This window comes from Myotis nattereri, assembly GCF_964212035.1.
Source record: "Myotis nattereri genome assembly, chromosome: 9".
NCBI classification, from domain to species: Eukaryota; Metazoa; Chordata; class Mammalia; order Chiroptera; family Vespertilionidae; genus Myotis; species Myotis nattereri.
Genome location: NC_138084.1, coordinates 24,026,163 through 24,042,939, shown reverse-complemented (window position 1 = coordinate 24,042,939; position 16,777 = coordinate 24,026,163). Strand labels below are relative to the sequence as shown.

At 34.2% G+C, this 16,777-nt stretch overlaps 1 protein-coding gene across 1 annotated transcript in view; it reads right to left on the bottom strand.

The window, feature by feature from the left end:
* KIF18A (kinesin family member 18A) overlaps positions 1-16,777 on the bottom strand; it is a 79,399-nt gene that overhangs the window by 19,926 nt on the left and 42,696 nt on the right. Inside the window, exon 13 of the mRNA XM_081098829.1 lies at positions 15,775-16,010. Within this exon, the coding sequence (XP_080954955.1) occupies positions 15,775-16,010 (236 nt within the window). The remainder of the gene's footprint in view (positions 1-15,774; positions 16,011-16,777) is intronic.

Sequence of the window (16,777 nt, the reverse complement as noted above, 5' to 3'; positions counted from 1 at the left end):
TCCCTACTCATGTTTTCTCTAGCATATAACCAAAAGAAAGGCGGGACAATTACCTACTTATAGTAAAATCTGAAAAGGCTAATAAAAATGTGAATCAATCAAGCATTGGAAATAAATTATCCAATATGGTGGAAAATGGGCAGAATGAGTTTAAAGTAATGAGTCCCTAAAATAAAAATAAAAAATTCCTTCCAGGAACAGGAAAGCTACTTGTAAAATGTGAATATTAGCATATGTAGTTTTGATATGCTGAAAAATTTATAGAGAATAATAGTAGAAATAAAAATAAACTTTAGGATAGCAAAAATGATGATATAAAAGACATTTGGATTTAATCAGTTTGCTTTCAGATATGTTAAATGTCCTAAAGATCTCTAGCTTTAGTCATTATATTTCTCATACCCATCTTTAACTTCACATTTAGATTTCATATGAAGATAACACATACTGTAATTTTTTCATAGGTTTGTTGAGAAATATTTAGAGGATTAATCAAGAAAGGATGCCACTTTAAGAAATCAGCATAATTTTTTATTAATATTTTCACAATAACACAAATCTAGAGAACAGCTGGGGATCTACTTGGAGAGAAACTGTTCAGTGAAAAATAACTTTGGCATTACTTTACTTATAAAGGTCTAATACAATTATTCTGAAATTCAAGATGATTTTTTTAGGCTTACTAATACCTCCCACAGCTGAAAGCACATGTTAATGAAGTAACAATTTTATGCACCAATTGCCATTTTAAGAGACATGAAGCTGTTCTCTTAAAAATGACAATTTATAGCAAAAATGCATATATACTGCTAGAAATGTATGAATAAACTACTAGTCTAGGGAAGAAGGTAGGCAGCTATGGTTATATGACCAAATAACATAACTTTCAAAGTGATTATGTGCTACAATTCAAACCAGGATTTTTAAAGTGGTCAGAATTAGGGCTGCTGAAAGATACAGAAGAGCCTCTCTTCTAAACACTACAGTACGTTTTGTTTAATGAATCCAATCTTAGTCTTTGTAATACTTATCCATTAATAGTTTAGGAAACATCTTAAAATATTTATATGGTGCTTTAAGGCATCTTATATACAACTGAAAATGTGCATTTCAGAATAAAGTGGTTAGTGTTCTATTCATCTGTTCCTGCATTATGGCTACGGATTCCCGCTTCAAAGTTTTGTTTACTGTAAGTCCATAGAGAGACTTAAAAAGGAAGTCAGACAAAAACATTGTGTTGAGACTGCCAAGTTTTAGAAGCCTTTCAAAAGACTTTTAAGTATTAAAACCACTTTTAAAATGAACTCTAAATGCAAGCACTAAAGTTGTGGATTAGATGGAGGAAAAAATACAATTTTTATCAGTAAAGTCCAAATTTAACACAATTTTATCTGGATTACAATGTAAATACATTAACATTTGTGTAGTTTGTGTAGTATTGTATAGAATAAAATGTGCTATATTAATATAAACATCAATAGAAGCTAAAAATAAAAACAAAATCAGTAAAAAGCATAATGAAATTAGAATTAATTTGCCTGGACCACTAACTTAAATTTGCTAAGTGGTTTATAAAGTAAACAAAGTTTGACACTTGACATCTCTTCCCCCGAATTTCTGGTATTTTTAAGGAATATGATCAACTAATAGCAATGTAAAGAAGTAATGCATTGACTATTCTGACTTTATTAATGAAATATAGAGTATCATGAAGAAGTATGTTAGAACACATTAGAATAACTGACTGCCTGTACCTCAAGAGAAACATCCAAAATGCATTCATTGGTTGTATTGTTCTTTATGTTATTTGAGTCTACCTATGAACACAATCTAATCTACTTGATTCTTTCTAAGTTTCATTTCTAATACTCATTTCTCCAAGAAGTCTAATCCACACATTTATTTACCTAGGGACTCAGAAATGTTTCTAGTAGAAAAAAACAAAACAAAGTTGTTTCATGTCTTAAAAGTAGTTTTAAGAAATGTAAGTATAGTCTTACTTTTAAAAGATTTTTAAAAATAACTTTCATTTTGCCTGACTGCAGTGGCTCAGTGGTTGAGCATCAATCTATAAACCAGGAGGTCACAGTTTGATTCCAGGTCAGGGTATATGCCTGGGTTGCGAGCTTGATCCCTGATCGAGCAGGAGGTAGCCAATCAATGAATCTCTCTCATCATTGATGTTTCTATCTCTCCCTCTCCGTTCCTCTCTGAAATCAATAAAAATATATTAAAAAATAACTTTCACTTTTATTATAAAAATTATCCTAAAATAGGTCCTGAGATTAAATGTTACATACATCAATATAAGTATAAATGTAATATTATATGACATATATACCACTTCTTACACAATCCTGCTAAGATAAATAGTAGTCTTAGAAATATTAGGTAAACATTAGAAGGTTGTTATAAGTCATGCAGTACATATCTCAATAGAAAGTAGAAAAAACAAAATGGTTTTATGTCCATTTTCATAAAAGGTAGTCTTAAGAAACATCAATATATTTTTAATTTGAAATAATTTCTTTTAATTATTATAAGAAATGACTTAAAATCAAACTATTAACAAGTCACATCCAAATAATTTTAAACAAAGTGCCTGTTACAGAGGAGAAATAAAACTTCCACATCAGTGTTTCCTAGTAGCAAAAAAATGAAAGGGCCAAGTAATATAAACCCTTACCTACTTTAGCAATCCATATTTTTTTACTGAGTTCCCACTTTAAAATGGTGGGAATTCCTGATTAATTATAGACCACCAGGAAAGTCAAAGAACCAGAATTAGTACTAGATGATCTTAATGGCCATTTAAATTTAACATCTTTCTTTTATAATTTGTTGCTCACAGCAAGAAAGTGACATGCTTAAAGTCATAATATCAATCATACTTGTTGGCAGAATTGAAGTCTCTTGTTAATATACCAGGGAAAGTCAGAAAAAACAAGTAATATGAAGTAATAATATACATAATTATATTGAAGGCTTAAAAATATGAAATTTTCTTTACAGACCCAAAATATGAATAGAAGGCAATGTACCCTTTCATCTCCCCCAAACTGAGATGCTATTGCTCCTATTACTGGATAGAGAACATAAATGTGCACAAAATATGGATAATCTTATCATTTAAATGGGGTTACAGATAATTAATCACCATGAAAAAAAAAAGAAAAAAAGGTACCATATATGGCAAATGGTTTAGAGCTCTTGTATGTGTATATATGTATGTCTATGTCTATGTGTTGTGTGTGTGTGGTCATATATCTATCAATCTGGAAAGAACTCTTACAAAATAAATAAGAAAAAAGAAAAAGAAAAAAACACCCCCAAACAACCAAACAAACCAGAAAACTAAAGCAAAGGCAAAGAACAGGTAATTAATTCAGAGCGAACTACAACGAACAAAAGCACAGAAAAAAATGTTCACCATAATTATCCATTTATGGTGGTAGACTGTACAATTACAGCACTTCTAAAGACTAGTTTGACAATGCATACCAAATGCTTTAAAAATGTACATACCCTTTGATCTAGCTATTCTACTTTTTAGAAGTTTAGCCTAAGGAAATACTTAGACAAGTTGTAAAATACACACATACACACTTTACTGGAGTGTTGCTTATAACAATAATAACGTGAAAAAAACTCCCTAAATGTTCATTAGTAGGGGGTTAAGTATAATATACATTTAAAATGACTTAAAATCATTTTTGATACAAAAATCAAGTGGTTCAGTAAAAAAAGCTGTGTATGTGGCATCTCAATTTTTAAAAAATCAAACTACATATGCATTCTTAGGCACAAAAATGTTCAATAAGCTAATTAAAATAAAACAATAAAAATGAAAGGCATTTCTTTTGGCGTGACTTTTTTCAAATTACAATAAATGAAATTTATTGTTAAGATAAAAGTTAAAACATTAGTGATAGGAGCAATAAACTTAACAAATTATTGAAAAAAATGTTTCCAACAGTCAATGAAGTTACAGTTTTGTTGGGGAGCGGAGGTATGCTATAACAGTGGAATAAAAAATTACCGTGGAAATGCAAAAGCGTATGTGTAGGCAAAGGGGAGAGGACTCATTAAAAAGAAGGTTTCATAAAGGAGACAGTATCTGACTTGGACTATGAACGAGATTTAGGGTTTTTAAATAGACTACTATGTGGATGGAGCTAGAGGAAACAGCACTCAAGGTTGAGGGAAAAGCCTGGAAACTAAAGAGGGAAGATATAGAAAGCATGTCTGAGAGAAGGTGGGGACACCAAGAGCCGTATGGAAGTGAGTCTGCATCCTGACAATGGACTGGGAAAGCCTTTTGAAGGCCCTCCTAAGTAACGGGTCTGCACTCTATTAGGGAGATCATTTTAGTGTGAAGGGTAGATTTTTAAAGGACAGAAAAGAGAAATAGAAACCAGTGTAGACATCACCATAGTTATTCATTTCTTACATCAAATTGTCTCAATATGCATTAAAATAAATTGAATTTAAGAAACATCACTCTATAAACACAAGTATTAACTGGCAAGTTCATGTGGTTTCCTAGGTAGATTGGGTCTATATTTATTTTTTAGCTTTCTGAAATACTCCACAGATGGTTCCTTAAAATAAAGAGACTAGATAATTTATCATTAATGAGTTTAAAATCCCTCTTAAAAAAATGGGCAGGCCTTGTGGGGTCATCTTTTTGATGTCCCATATCATGTGTTCTGAATGATTTTACCCAGAGGAACTAATTTATCAAAAGCTTAAGACTGTAAAACTTAAAAAGATTTACAGAACTGTATGTTAGTATAAGAAGCAGAATGCAGTACTTAGCAAACATGAGTCAGAGGCTGCAAAGTAGGGTTCCTGACAGGAAGACATTGATGAATGGGATAAGATCTAATTGAGGTTTGGTACAAAATAATGGCAAGGATTTTACTTTTGCTAGCACTCATGTTAATATGTGCGTAAGAACGTATTTGGGAAACTATGCTAAATTAAAATTAGTTGGCAAAGTGAAATCAAATATTAATATATGCATTTCAATAAACACTTCTGGGCTACAAATGATTGATACAATTACTATACTAATCATAAATCTGGATTCTTTTTAACAGCCTTGTGACTCACGGAATTCATAGTTGCAAGTGACACAAGTGAATAAATTTTAACTATTTAAAAGATATATAACCTCAATTTACTACTGGATTAACTAAACTAATACATCTTATAAGACATTCAAAAGACACTGTTGTGGTTATTGTAGCATTAGTGTCTATACAGATAATATCAGTTATTTACAAATATTATAGAAAGAATACATTTCCCCATGTATTAAGAATTGTGTAACAGTTCTTTAAATTAATCCAGCACTCTTGAGTAATAAATCAACCATAACTTTTTTGATACCCATTTCTGTGGAAAATAGAAGATACCATGTTTTCTTCTCAGTCTCATTTTCCTAGTATTCATGCTTATTTAAGATGAAAAAAATAAAAAGGCAATGCAAAGAACCTTTTAATTTACAGTAACATCTGCAGTTATAAACGAATAACTGAGCATAGTCTTGTGCACAAAATGAGGGTCCAAATGAAATATATTTAGGACTACAAGCATTACTACTGTTGTTATTGATAATGATTGCACTTTGTCAACAAATTAGAAGATATATGGAGTATTTCCTTTATATAAACATCTTTTGCTGCTTCATATTTATTATGTGAAGAATTAGAATAGAGGTATCCTATTTTTTTCAATGAAATTTCCTTCTACTCAAGTAATTTTAGGGGAAATCTAAACTTCCACCAGTGCTCTATATTCAATCAGAATATCAGTACTATAGTTCTACTGTATCTTTTCTTTATTGTACTTCAAGATAAAACCACTGGCATAGGGTGCAAAATTTTGGAAAAGGAAAGGTTAGAGACAGAAATATTACTAAATGTAAGTTTCCAGATGGATAATGAGGAAATCTTGACTTTTCATTTAATGTCAGAAATCTTATCAGTTCCATAAATAAATCTTGCTGCCAGCAACCCATCCTGCACGGCACTCAGTGAGCGAGTGCACTGTTTTCCAGACCCAAAATAGGTTCATGTTTTACTCCACATCAACAGACATGTAATTTGTAGGCAAAAATCTCAAGTCAAATTTCTATCCCCAAATCAAGTACTGCCATAGGTAAAGTATTAAAATTAACAAAATTTAAAAAAATAGTTTCAACTTAAGGATATAGGCTTATTAAATACAAAAGTAAAAATAGTCCACATAGCAAAACTATAAAACATTACATAGAGGGATATATTTAATAACAAATGTATAATAAACATGTGAAGAAAACTTAAAACTTTGCTGAGGCACATACAAGAAGATATGAATATGGAGACAAATTATTCTAGAGTGAGATGATTTGATATGGAAAAACGTGAAAACAAAATCAATGTACACCGTCCTCGAGTTATGCTGGACACGATGTACGTCGTTTTGTGGTTATGTCGCCATATCCCATTTATTCATAAAAAAAAAAAAAATTCTGTCATTTCAACGTATGTACATATGTGCTTTATGTTTTTCATTATTTACTGTATTTACCACAAGTAAAGGTCAGGAATTGTTATCTTTCTTTTAAATTTTTTTTATTGTTTCACTTCATTATTGCTGTGTATGTGCTCCACGTGAGTGATGTAGGTGCTTATGTAGGTGTGTTCCGACTTAGTGAAAATCGCGTTACGTTGCGCTGTAGGAACAGATGTCTGACATAACCTGAGGACCTACTGTATACATTTTTTGAAAATATTTTATTTCCTTGGAATTGGAAAAAAATCATTGTAAGATTCATTTCTTGGTCAGAGATAGCCAAGAACATTTTAAAAACAAAGAATAACAGACGGAAATTAGCACTGCTACATAAAAAATTATAAATTATCAATGGTAGAAATCCAATAAACAGAATTATATATACTATTTACTAGATGTAAAACAAAGGTGCCATAAAGATGGATTGTCAACATATTACACAAGAATGATAGGCTTAGAAAAAAATTAAGTTAGATTCTTGCCTGTTATTTTAAAATAAATTAGAAGAAAATGATTTTGATGGCAGAGAAAAAAAAGAGCAATTTTATTACATAAAAATTTTTAAAATGGATATCTGAAACAAAGAGTAAATGATAAACTTGAAGAGTAAATGATAAATTTGAAGAATACATTTGCAACATGCATCTTATAGGAAAGAGTTAATATCCCTGATGATCTCATTCTGCCCTAGGACTTTAAATATCATCTAAATGTTAACAACCCTCAAATTTATATTTCAATTTAGACTTCTCCCCTGAACTCCAGATTCTTCTATTCAACTGCTTACATGATGTCTCCACCTGGATGTATCTTAGACAAAACTAAAATGCCTCAAAATGAACACCTAATCTTCTACCACCCCCACCCTATAAATTTGTTCCACCCGAAGTCTTCCCCATCTCTTTTAAGATGACTTGATTCTTTCAGTTGCTATGTTAAAAAATTTTAGTCATCTTTGACCTTTCTTTCTCTCACATTCCAAATCCAATTTGTCAGGAAATTCTGTTGGCTCTACCTTCAAAATATATTAGAAACTAACTACTTCTCACCACTCCTATTGCTACCAACCGGGTCTGAACCAGCACCATCTTTCACTTGGGTTATTGCAGTAGTCTCCTAACTGTTTCAGCTCTTGCCATAAGAATAGATTTACAAATCTATTCTCAACACAGCAGCCAAAGGGAAATATTTCAGATCATGTCACAAACAAAACAGTTGTTTTGTTCAGAAGCCCAAGTCCTTACAATGACCCTCAAGGCTGTAAGTGATCTTCCTTCCTTCCTCCTCCTCATCCCTATGATCTCATCACTGTCTACTTCCCTTCTCCTTTATACCAGTTACATACCTTTCCATGAATGTACAAAGCAAACACCTATTGAATGGATGAATAAATACCTCTATCTTGGGCTCTTATAAGTAAGTAACCACTTTTACAAAAGATGATTATGCCAGAAAAAATTTCAAATAATGGTTAGGTCCCTCGCAGAAAAGAAAATAGATCCTTAAATAGCAGAAACAAATTAAATATATTGAACTATATTAGTGAACAAAGGAAAAATATATGAAAGATAATATGTATGACAATTAAATTGATAAATAATCAACAAGTAATTAGTAAAGACAAAAGAGGGAGAGAAACCCCCAGATTTAATAAGATTTAATAGATACATCAACCAAAGTTTGGGCTTTGTTTGAAGACTGATAGGAAAAAAACTGTAAGAAGAAATCATTTATGAGACAGTGAGGGAAATGTGAACACTGATTAGATATTAGATGACATCAGGTATGAAGAAGGCATTGTGTTTTCTTTTAGAGACACTAAGATATACACGGAAGAAATTATATAGTATCTGAGATTTCTTTCAAAATATTCCAGTGTGCTTGTTGTATATGGGGTGGAGGAAAACAGATGGTATTTTCAAGACTAGATATTAGAGAATTCCTAAAGTTAGATGATGAATACATAGGCTCATTATAGTATTTTTTTTGACTTCTATGTGTGTTTGAAAATTATTTTCTTAAAAAAAAAGAAAAAAGCATATTTTACTATAGAACTGCTAATGGGAGTTCAAGTTGGTATAATCACATGGAGGCAAGGGGTATAACTTGGCAATATGTAGTATAGACTTTTTAAAAAATGTGCATATTTCTTGAGCCAGAAATTCCATGTATAGGAATTTATCATGGAAATAATCAGACATGAGCACCAGGATAAAAATTCATATTAGCTTAATGTATTATCCTATATAATAAAGAGGTAATATGCAAATTAACCCTCATGCTCTCACAAGATGGCTGCCTACAACCAGGCCGGCAGGAGGGTAGTGAGGGATGACCAAACGACTGAACAGCAGGCTGCGTGCGGTGATCAGGCTAGAAGGGGGTAGGGGGGGTGTGAGGGGCAACCAGGCCAGCAGGGGGGGCCGTGAGGGGCGACCAGGCTGGCAGAGGAAGGCAGTTGGGGGCGACCAGGCCGGCAGGAGGGGGCAATTAGGGGAGACCTGGCTGGCAGAGGAGGGCAGTTGGGGGCCACCAGGCAGGCAGGCAGGTGAGTGATTAGGAGCCAGTGGTCCAGGATTGTGAGAGGGATGTCTGACTGCTGGGATCAGGCCTAAACCGGCAGTCAGACATTCCCTGAAGGGTCCCGGATTGGAGAGGGTGCAGGCTGGGCTGAGGTGACTCCCCCTCCCATGCATGAATTTCATGCACTGGGCTTCTAGTTATTTATAAAAATAAAAATTTATTAAATACCTAAATGCTAACAGAGCACAGAGTAAACTAATTATGGTTAATCTCATCAGACTTTTAAAAATACAGGGTGTGTTTTAAAAACAAAGCATTCAGTTGAACTAGTCTACTCTCTAAAAGTCCCTAAAGCAGGGGGGAAAAAATATCCCACAGCATTTAGTATTTTTGAAATTTAACATCAAAACCACTTGACATTACCCGTTTTATAAGAGTATGTAAAAAAGTCACTGATACACGTGTAAGCTTAAGATGAATGAGACACATCTGACTCATGTTTTGCTTAAGTTAAATCACTTCAATTTAACTTCTAAAATTTGTTAAGATGATCATTTATAGGATAATTTTAGCAATATATGCTATCTGGGTATTGCCTCATGTCTACAGAAATGCAAATGTACATTGCACTATTTTACCTTTTTAAGATGAGGTACTTCAATATTCTAAGACTCGGAAAAATAAATATCTATAAGTGGCCTCACTTTACACCCCTTCCCTGTTATTCACCTTTAACTCTACTTACAATATAGACAACACAAATAATTCATGGAACAGGCAAAACTTACTAAGCAAATAGTTAATCTATAGAATCATGTGAATGAAATATGAAACTAAGAAAAATATAACCCACCTTCTGGTACATTTTTTCAAAAGAAAACACATCTTTATATAAAGTACATTCTACTTGTCTTTCCCTTTCAAAATACTATTAAAATAAATTAAGAGCCAAATAAATGTTTTGTTGTACTGTTGACAAGTATAGTCTACACAATTACATTGTAAATGAAATATGGATTTTTAAATGAGGAATAATGACTATCATATAGCAGGTGGTCAGTATTTCTCGATCTTGGTGTTAAAACCATATTTCCTCTTCAACATCTTGAATACATTACATAGAAAAAAAATCAAGGCCCAAAAGGTATGAAAGAACATGAAAAAACCTTATTTTCTTTCCAACAATCTAAATTAGGTAAGTTTCAATGCTTTACAAAAGAAAAATTACATATATCCAACCTCTCTATCATCTTACTATAAAAATATAAGGAACTTAATAGTGGAGACATAGGCAAACAGACCAACCTCTCTATGGAAGGCAACAAAATATTTGGACAAAATATAAAATATATATATCATATGCTTAAGGGACAGGAGAGCTAACAGAATTGTGATGAATTATAGGCAAGCATCAGGAGGTAGTTGGAGGCTATTTTCCCCTTGAGGTTGTATGCTGATGCTAGAAGAGGTGGCAGAAATGCTTAGTAACATTGCTAAGAGCTTTGTAGGTCTGGGGACTGGAACTAGAATTTAGGGCCCACAAAGAGGAGTTGTTTGTAAACCCTCCTTGTAGATACCCTGAACAGCTAAACTATCCTATATAATAAAAGGCTAATATGCAAATCGACCAAACAACAGAATGACCATTCATTCTGATGCAGACTGACCACCAGGGCACAGATGCTCAATGTAGGAGCTTCCCCCTGGTGGTCAGTGTGCTCTCAAAGGAGGGGCACCGCTCAGCCAGAAGCTCTGAGCCAGGCTCACGGCTGGTGAGTGCAGTGGCAATGGCAGAAGCCCTCCCGCCTCCATGGCAGCACTAAGGATGTCTGACTGCCGGCTTAGGCCTGCTCCCCACGGGGAACAGGCCTAAGCCGACAGTCAGACATCCCCTGATGGCTCCTGGACTGTGAGAGTGTGCAGGCTGGCCTGAAAAGATCTCCCCGCCTCCCCCCCTCACCCCCCCGCTGCCCCGCCCTCATTGAGTGCTTGAATTTTATGCACCGGGCCTCTAATAGAGAATAAAGCAGGGGTAAGCAGGCCCTCACAGAAGCAGCAGTTCAGTTTCAAATGATCTCAATCTATAAAACTGAAGTGATTTTGGATTGCTAATGCCATCAGGAGCCCGCAAAAAGGAAATGTAATCCTCCCTGAAGGAAGACATTGTTATCGGAAAACTCAAAGTACTTCTATAGACAATTCTGCAAATACATGTCTGATAAACAAAAATTAGCATGCATTTATGAAAATAAAGCCACAAAACCCAGCAGGAAATAACAGAAACAGGCCGAGAGGTTCAGACTTCTAACTTTTTAGGCAGAGCTTAACTGAAAGTAAGAACCTAATGGCGTTAAGAACCAACTATAAAATATGTAAAAAAATTCCAGTGAGAGAAAAAACTGAAAAGCCAGAGAAGTCATAGACTATGAGAAGTTACTATGCAATAAAACTGGAGTCCCAGAAATAGAGGAGAGAGCAAAAGTAGCAGAAATATTTGAAGATATAATGGTTTAGAACTTTATAAAACTAATGAAGAATAACTCAAACACAAATTCAGACAGTTCTATGAACCCAAGAGAAGTAGAAATAACATTACATAGACGCAATATAGCAAAAGTACTAAAATCCAAAGACAAAGACAAATATTTTAGAAAGCTGGAAGTCAGACTGCATTCAAGGGAGAAACACTTAGAATGAAAATTGACTTCAATAACAACAAAAGGCAAAGCATAATTTTTTTTAAGTGCTAAAAGAACTCTAAATTGAAATTCTATACCCAGCAAAAAAGTCTTCAAGAAAGAAAAGTAATATAAATACATCTTCAGATGCATAAAACTTAAGAAAACTCATCATTAGCATACCCAGCGTAAAGGAAATGCAAAAGGTTCTTTAGATGAAAGAAAAATTGTCTTGGATAAAGACAAAGAGATGCTAAAAAGATATAGAACAAAAATCTATAATAATAAAAGTGTAATATGTTAATTAGACTGGGCAGCCGAATGACCTTCCGGACATCCTTCCAGATGAAGCCAGGGCTGCAAGGGCTGAGGCAAGCCGCTGCAGCTGTGAGTGCTGAGGCAAGCCACCTCAGATGCAAGGGCCAAGCCCATTGCATAATTTTGCACATTGGGCCTCTAGTAGTAAATATGAACATGGTACAGACAATAAAAATAATATGCTATGGGTTTAATATATAAAGAAAAATAAAGTACATTTTAACAATGGTATACATGTCAAAAGAGGGGTTAAAGGTGTTAAAAGAATTTCAAGCTTCTAGTACTGGCTGAGAAGAGGGTGGAAATAACAAATAGTTACTTTGATAAACAGACTTTCATAAAGCAAGACTACATGTACAAAAGGATAATTACTAAAAGAATATAAGAAGAGTGTAGAGCTTTCCAGAGCTGAAAAAAATGGTACATTAAATATTACTCTATCATTTCAAAGGAAAGTTCTAACAAATAGAAATTTAGAATAAGCAGGACATTTAGAAAGCAAATCACAAGATGGTAGATTTAAAGCCAACTATCAACAAATTCATCAAGCACATTAACTAAAATATAAAAACTGATAAACAAAACAAAAAAGCAAAACCCAATTTAGTGCTGTTTCTAGGAGACATGTTTGAAATAAATATAAAGGTTTATTGTGAAAGAATTGGAAAAAAAGATAAACATGAAAACACTAGACAAAAGACAAATAGCACAGCTAGCTATGTTAATATTAAAATAAGCTTAAGTTAAATATTACTAGAATAAGGGTATCTTATGATAAAAAGATGTAGAACTCTGAAATATATAGATGTAAGAATATAATTTCAATAAAAGAAAGCAAAAATTGACAGAATGAAACAGGGTAACAAACGATAGGCGGAATACCCACTCCCCCTAAAGATGTCCAAGGCCTAGCCCCTGTAACTTGTGCATATGTTACATTGCATGGCAAAAGGGATTTTGCAGATGTAAATAACATTATGGAATTTTAAATTCTTCTTTTAGTATAAAACAAATCCCTTTATTTTTCAAGTGTTTTAGAAAATAATTTTATATTTAAGTATTAAAAATAAACACAAAATTTACCAGTTTACATTTTTTAACCCACAACGCAAGCATCCACTCTGTGCACAGCAGTATTGTAGGGGCAATAAAAGTCGGATCATCACCTTTTCCAGATTTTTTAAATAGGGAGAATACCCGCCCTAGCCGGTTTGGTTCAGTATATAAGAGTGTGTAGGTCTATGGACTGAAGGGTCCCGGGTTCGATTCTGGGCAAGGGCTTGTGCCCGGGTTGTGGGCTTTATCTCCTGTAGGGGGTGTGCAGGAGGCAGCTGATCAATGATTCTCTCTCATCAATGTTTCTCTCTCTCCTTCTCCCTTCCTTTCTGAAATCAATAAAAAATATATTTTTAAAAAAGAATTGCATTTATTTTAAAAAAATAAAACAGGGGGATTACCCGAGATCAGTGATTTTCAACCAGTGTGCCACAGAACTTTTTAAATATGCAATACCTGACTATTTAGTCATGGATACTGACACCTCATCATTGATTGTCAAATAAAAAAATGACAGCAGCCAACACAACGATAGTTAATAGGTGTGAATGAATAAAAATTATGTTTATGGTTTTTTGTCAGATTGGCAAAAAATAATTTTTTTTTGTTCGCTGCAGAATTTTAATAGTTTATATGTGCCATGAGATGAGAAAGGTTGAAAATCACTGTCCTAGATTATCCAGTGGGCTCAATCTAATAATATGAGTGTCTAAAGCAGAGGACTTTCTCTGACTGTAAGCTACTGCTTACATGAGTCAAAAGGGAAGGTCAGAAAGATTCAAAGCAGGAAAAAATGATTTGACCTGTTGTTCTAAGCTAGGGGATGAAGTGATACAGAGGGCCACATGCCAGGGAAAACGAGTGACCCCCTTGGAACTTAGAATGACCCCTGTCAACAGCCAAATATAAAACATGGATCTCAGCCCTACAGCCACATAAAACTGAATTCCAACTACCTGAATAAGCCTAGCAGCACATTCCCCCCTAGATCCTCCAAATAAGGGACTCAGTGGGCACACACCTTGATTTTGGCTTTGTGAAAACTCTAGGCATTTTAACCTATTGAACCTGTTGGACTTCTGGCCTACAGAACTCTGAGGTAATATAGTTGATACTAGAGACCCAGTGCATGAAATTCATGCACAGGGGGTGGGGGAGGCATCAGCCTGCCTGTACCCTCTCTCAATCTGGGATTGCAGCGGATTGGGCCTAAACCAGCAGTCGGCCATCCCTCTCGCAATCTGGGACTGCTGGCTCCTAACCACTCGCCTGCCTGCCTGCCTGATCACCCCTAAACCCCTAACCAGTCTGCCTGCCTGCCTGATTACCCCTAACCACTCTGCCTGCCTGCCTCATTGCCCCTAACCACTCTGCCTGTTTGCTTCATGGCCCCTACCTGCTCTCCCCTGCCTGCCTCATCTGCCCTAATCACCTTTGCCTCAGCCTCCGTCATCGTGGCTTTGTCCGGCAGATGTCAGTCTAATTAGCATATTACCCTTTTATTAGTGTGGATGTTCATGCCAATTTGTTAGGGCAGCAAGAGAAAACTGATACAAAATAGAAAAATCCACAAAAATAGAGGAAATTTTAATAGGTTTCCTCAGTATTTGATAGAACATAAATTAAAACATAAGTCATTAAGAATAAGATTTGAAGAACACAACCAATTTGACCTGATTTTATAAACTATTGCAACTAATGCCTACAGAATATATATTTCTTAAAAGCATGCTTGGAATACTTACATAAGCTAACTGGGCATAGAAAAAGTATCCATCAACTTCAACAGGTTAAAATCATACAAAATATTTTCTGTAAATATAATTCTATAAAGTTAGAAATCAATAACCCCAAAATAGGCTAGAATTTGCCACATGGATCAAAGAAGAAATTATAACAGAAATCCAAAAGTATTTTTAACTAAATAATAATGAAAAATATTATGTATCAAAACTTTTGAAGTGAAAACTGTTTAAAAATGTTCCATGCATACTCATGAAGTAGATTGTAAGTGATCTTCCAACAGAAAAAGAGTAAATCTACTCTATTAGATTTTAAGAACAGCTTATTATGCATTAAAGAATGTGATATTCTTGCCCTAACTGGTTTGGCTCAGTGGATAGAGCGTTGGCCTGTGGACTGTGGGGTCCCAGGTTCGATTCCGGCCAAGGGCATGTACCTTGGTTGTGGGCACATCCCCAGTAGGGAGTGTGCAGGAGGCAGCTGATTGATGTTTCTCTCTCATCGATGTTTCTAATTCTCTATGCCTCTCCTTTCCTCTCTGTAAAAAAATCAATAAAATATATTAAAAAAAAGGATGTGATATTCTTAATCATAATCTTTAGTCCTTAATAGATATTAAATTTTAAAGAAAGAAGTAAAATTAGTACATCAAAAATGGGTGAAATAACTTAAAGGTTTTATTGTTGGAGATAGGATATCAAGCATACTTGCTCTTGGATCTATGAGAGATACTGGTTCGTTGAAACCATTCTGAAGCTCATCTTCCCATTAATTCTCACAAAATAGCCAAACCTATTAAAAAATTAACTGTTCTGTAGATTGATATATTAAGGAGGCTGCTACATTTTACAAATGTTATTATTTATTTATTCAATAAAATAAAAGCCATACTTACAACAAGAAGTAGTCTGAACTGGTGCAAGTTGTGGAAAGGTCATAAACATAGAAACCCCTGGTAGATCGCTCTGCTTGTCAGGTTCAGTAGTTTGGTCAGCCCAAACAACCACTTTTTTTCTCTCCACCAAATGTTCAATCTCTTTGAAGTCAGACTCAAAGGCAGCATTTGACAGGCCAGCTTCTTTTAATGAACAGTACTGTTTTCTCAGGGTTGGAAGTAAAGCATTCAATACTCTATATACAAAAGGTGACAAAGAAGGAGAGATAAATACTAAATTTTAAATACACTTTATAGTTCTATTTAACATCCAAAGTATTAGCAGGTCATTTAAATGATTCCTTGTATATATGTTCTTTTTAGAATATTTTAGTCAACTACCTCAACATATTCTTAATCTTTAAGTACAGAGTAGAAGGAATCTTGGATCTGAATTACAAGCACCGGGCTGTATTCTTAGTCTTCATTTGCTTCCATATGATCTTGGATAAGGCACAACTGAGGTTTTTCCTTTATTACTTGGGGATCAATTGGACAGCCATTGCTTATAATAGTTTGAGGAAATAGTTTTGAGAACCAAATGAATTAAATACATATAAATGCTTTTTGCAAAGCACTATGTGATTCACAAACCAAAGATATTGTAAGTTATTAAACATCATGGGATTAAAATGAAAAATTAATATATTCTGTCAAATGATGAGACTCATTTTAGGTATATAACATTTCAAAAGGAAAACAAAAAAACAGAGCTCAATTTTCCTTTCAGTTAGCTCTTCATGAGTTAAGGCAATGGCTTCCAAAGCTATTCCAAGGGGATTCAAGGAAATAAGTTGTGGACAAGAATGGTGGGTACGGGGAAATTGATGGGACACAACAGATTCCTGGCTCTAATTCAAAGTCTTCCCTATTGTTGTTAATCATAGCAGCACTGAATACATCTTTTTATGTATTAGACGTCCACGTAAGTGCTGACTGAATAAATGCCACAGCTAAATAGTTA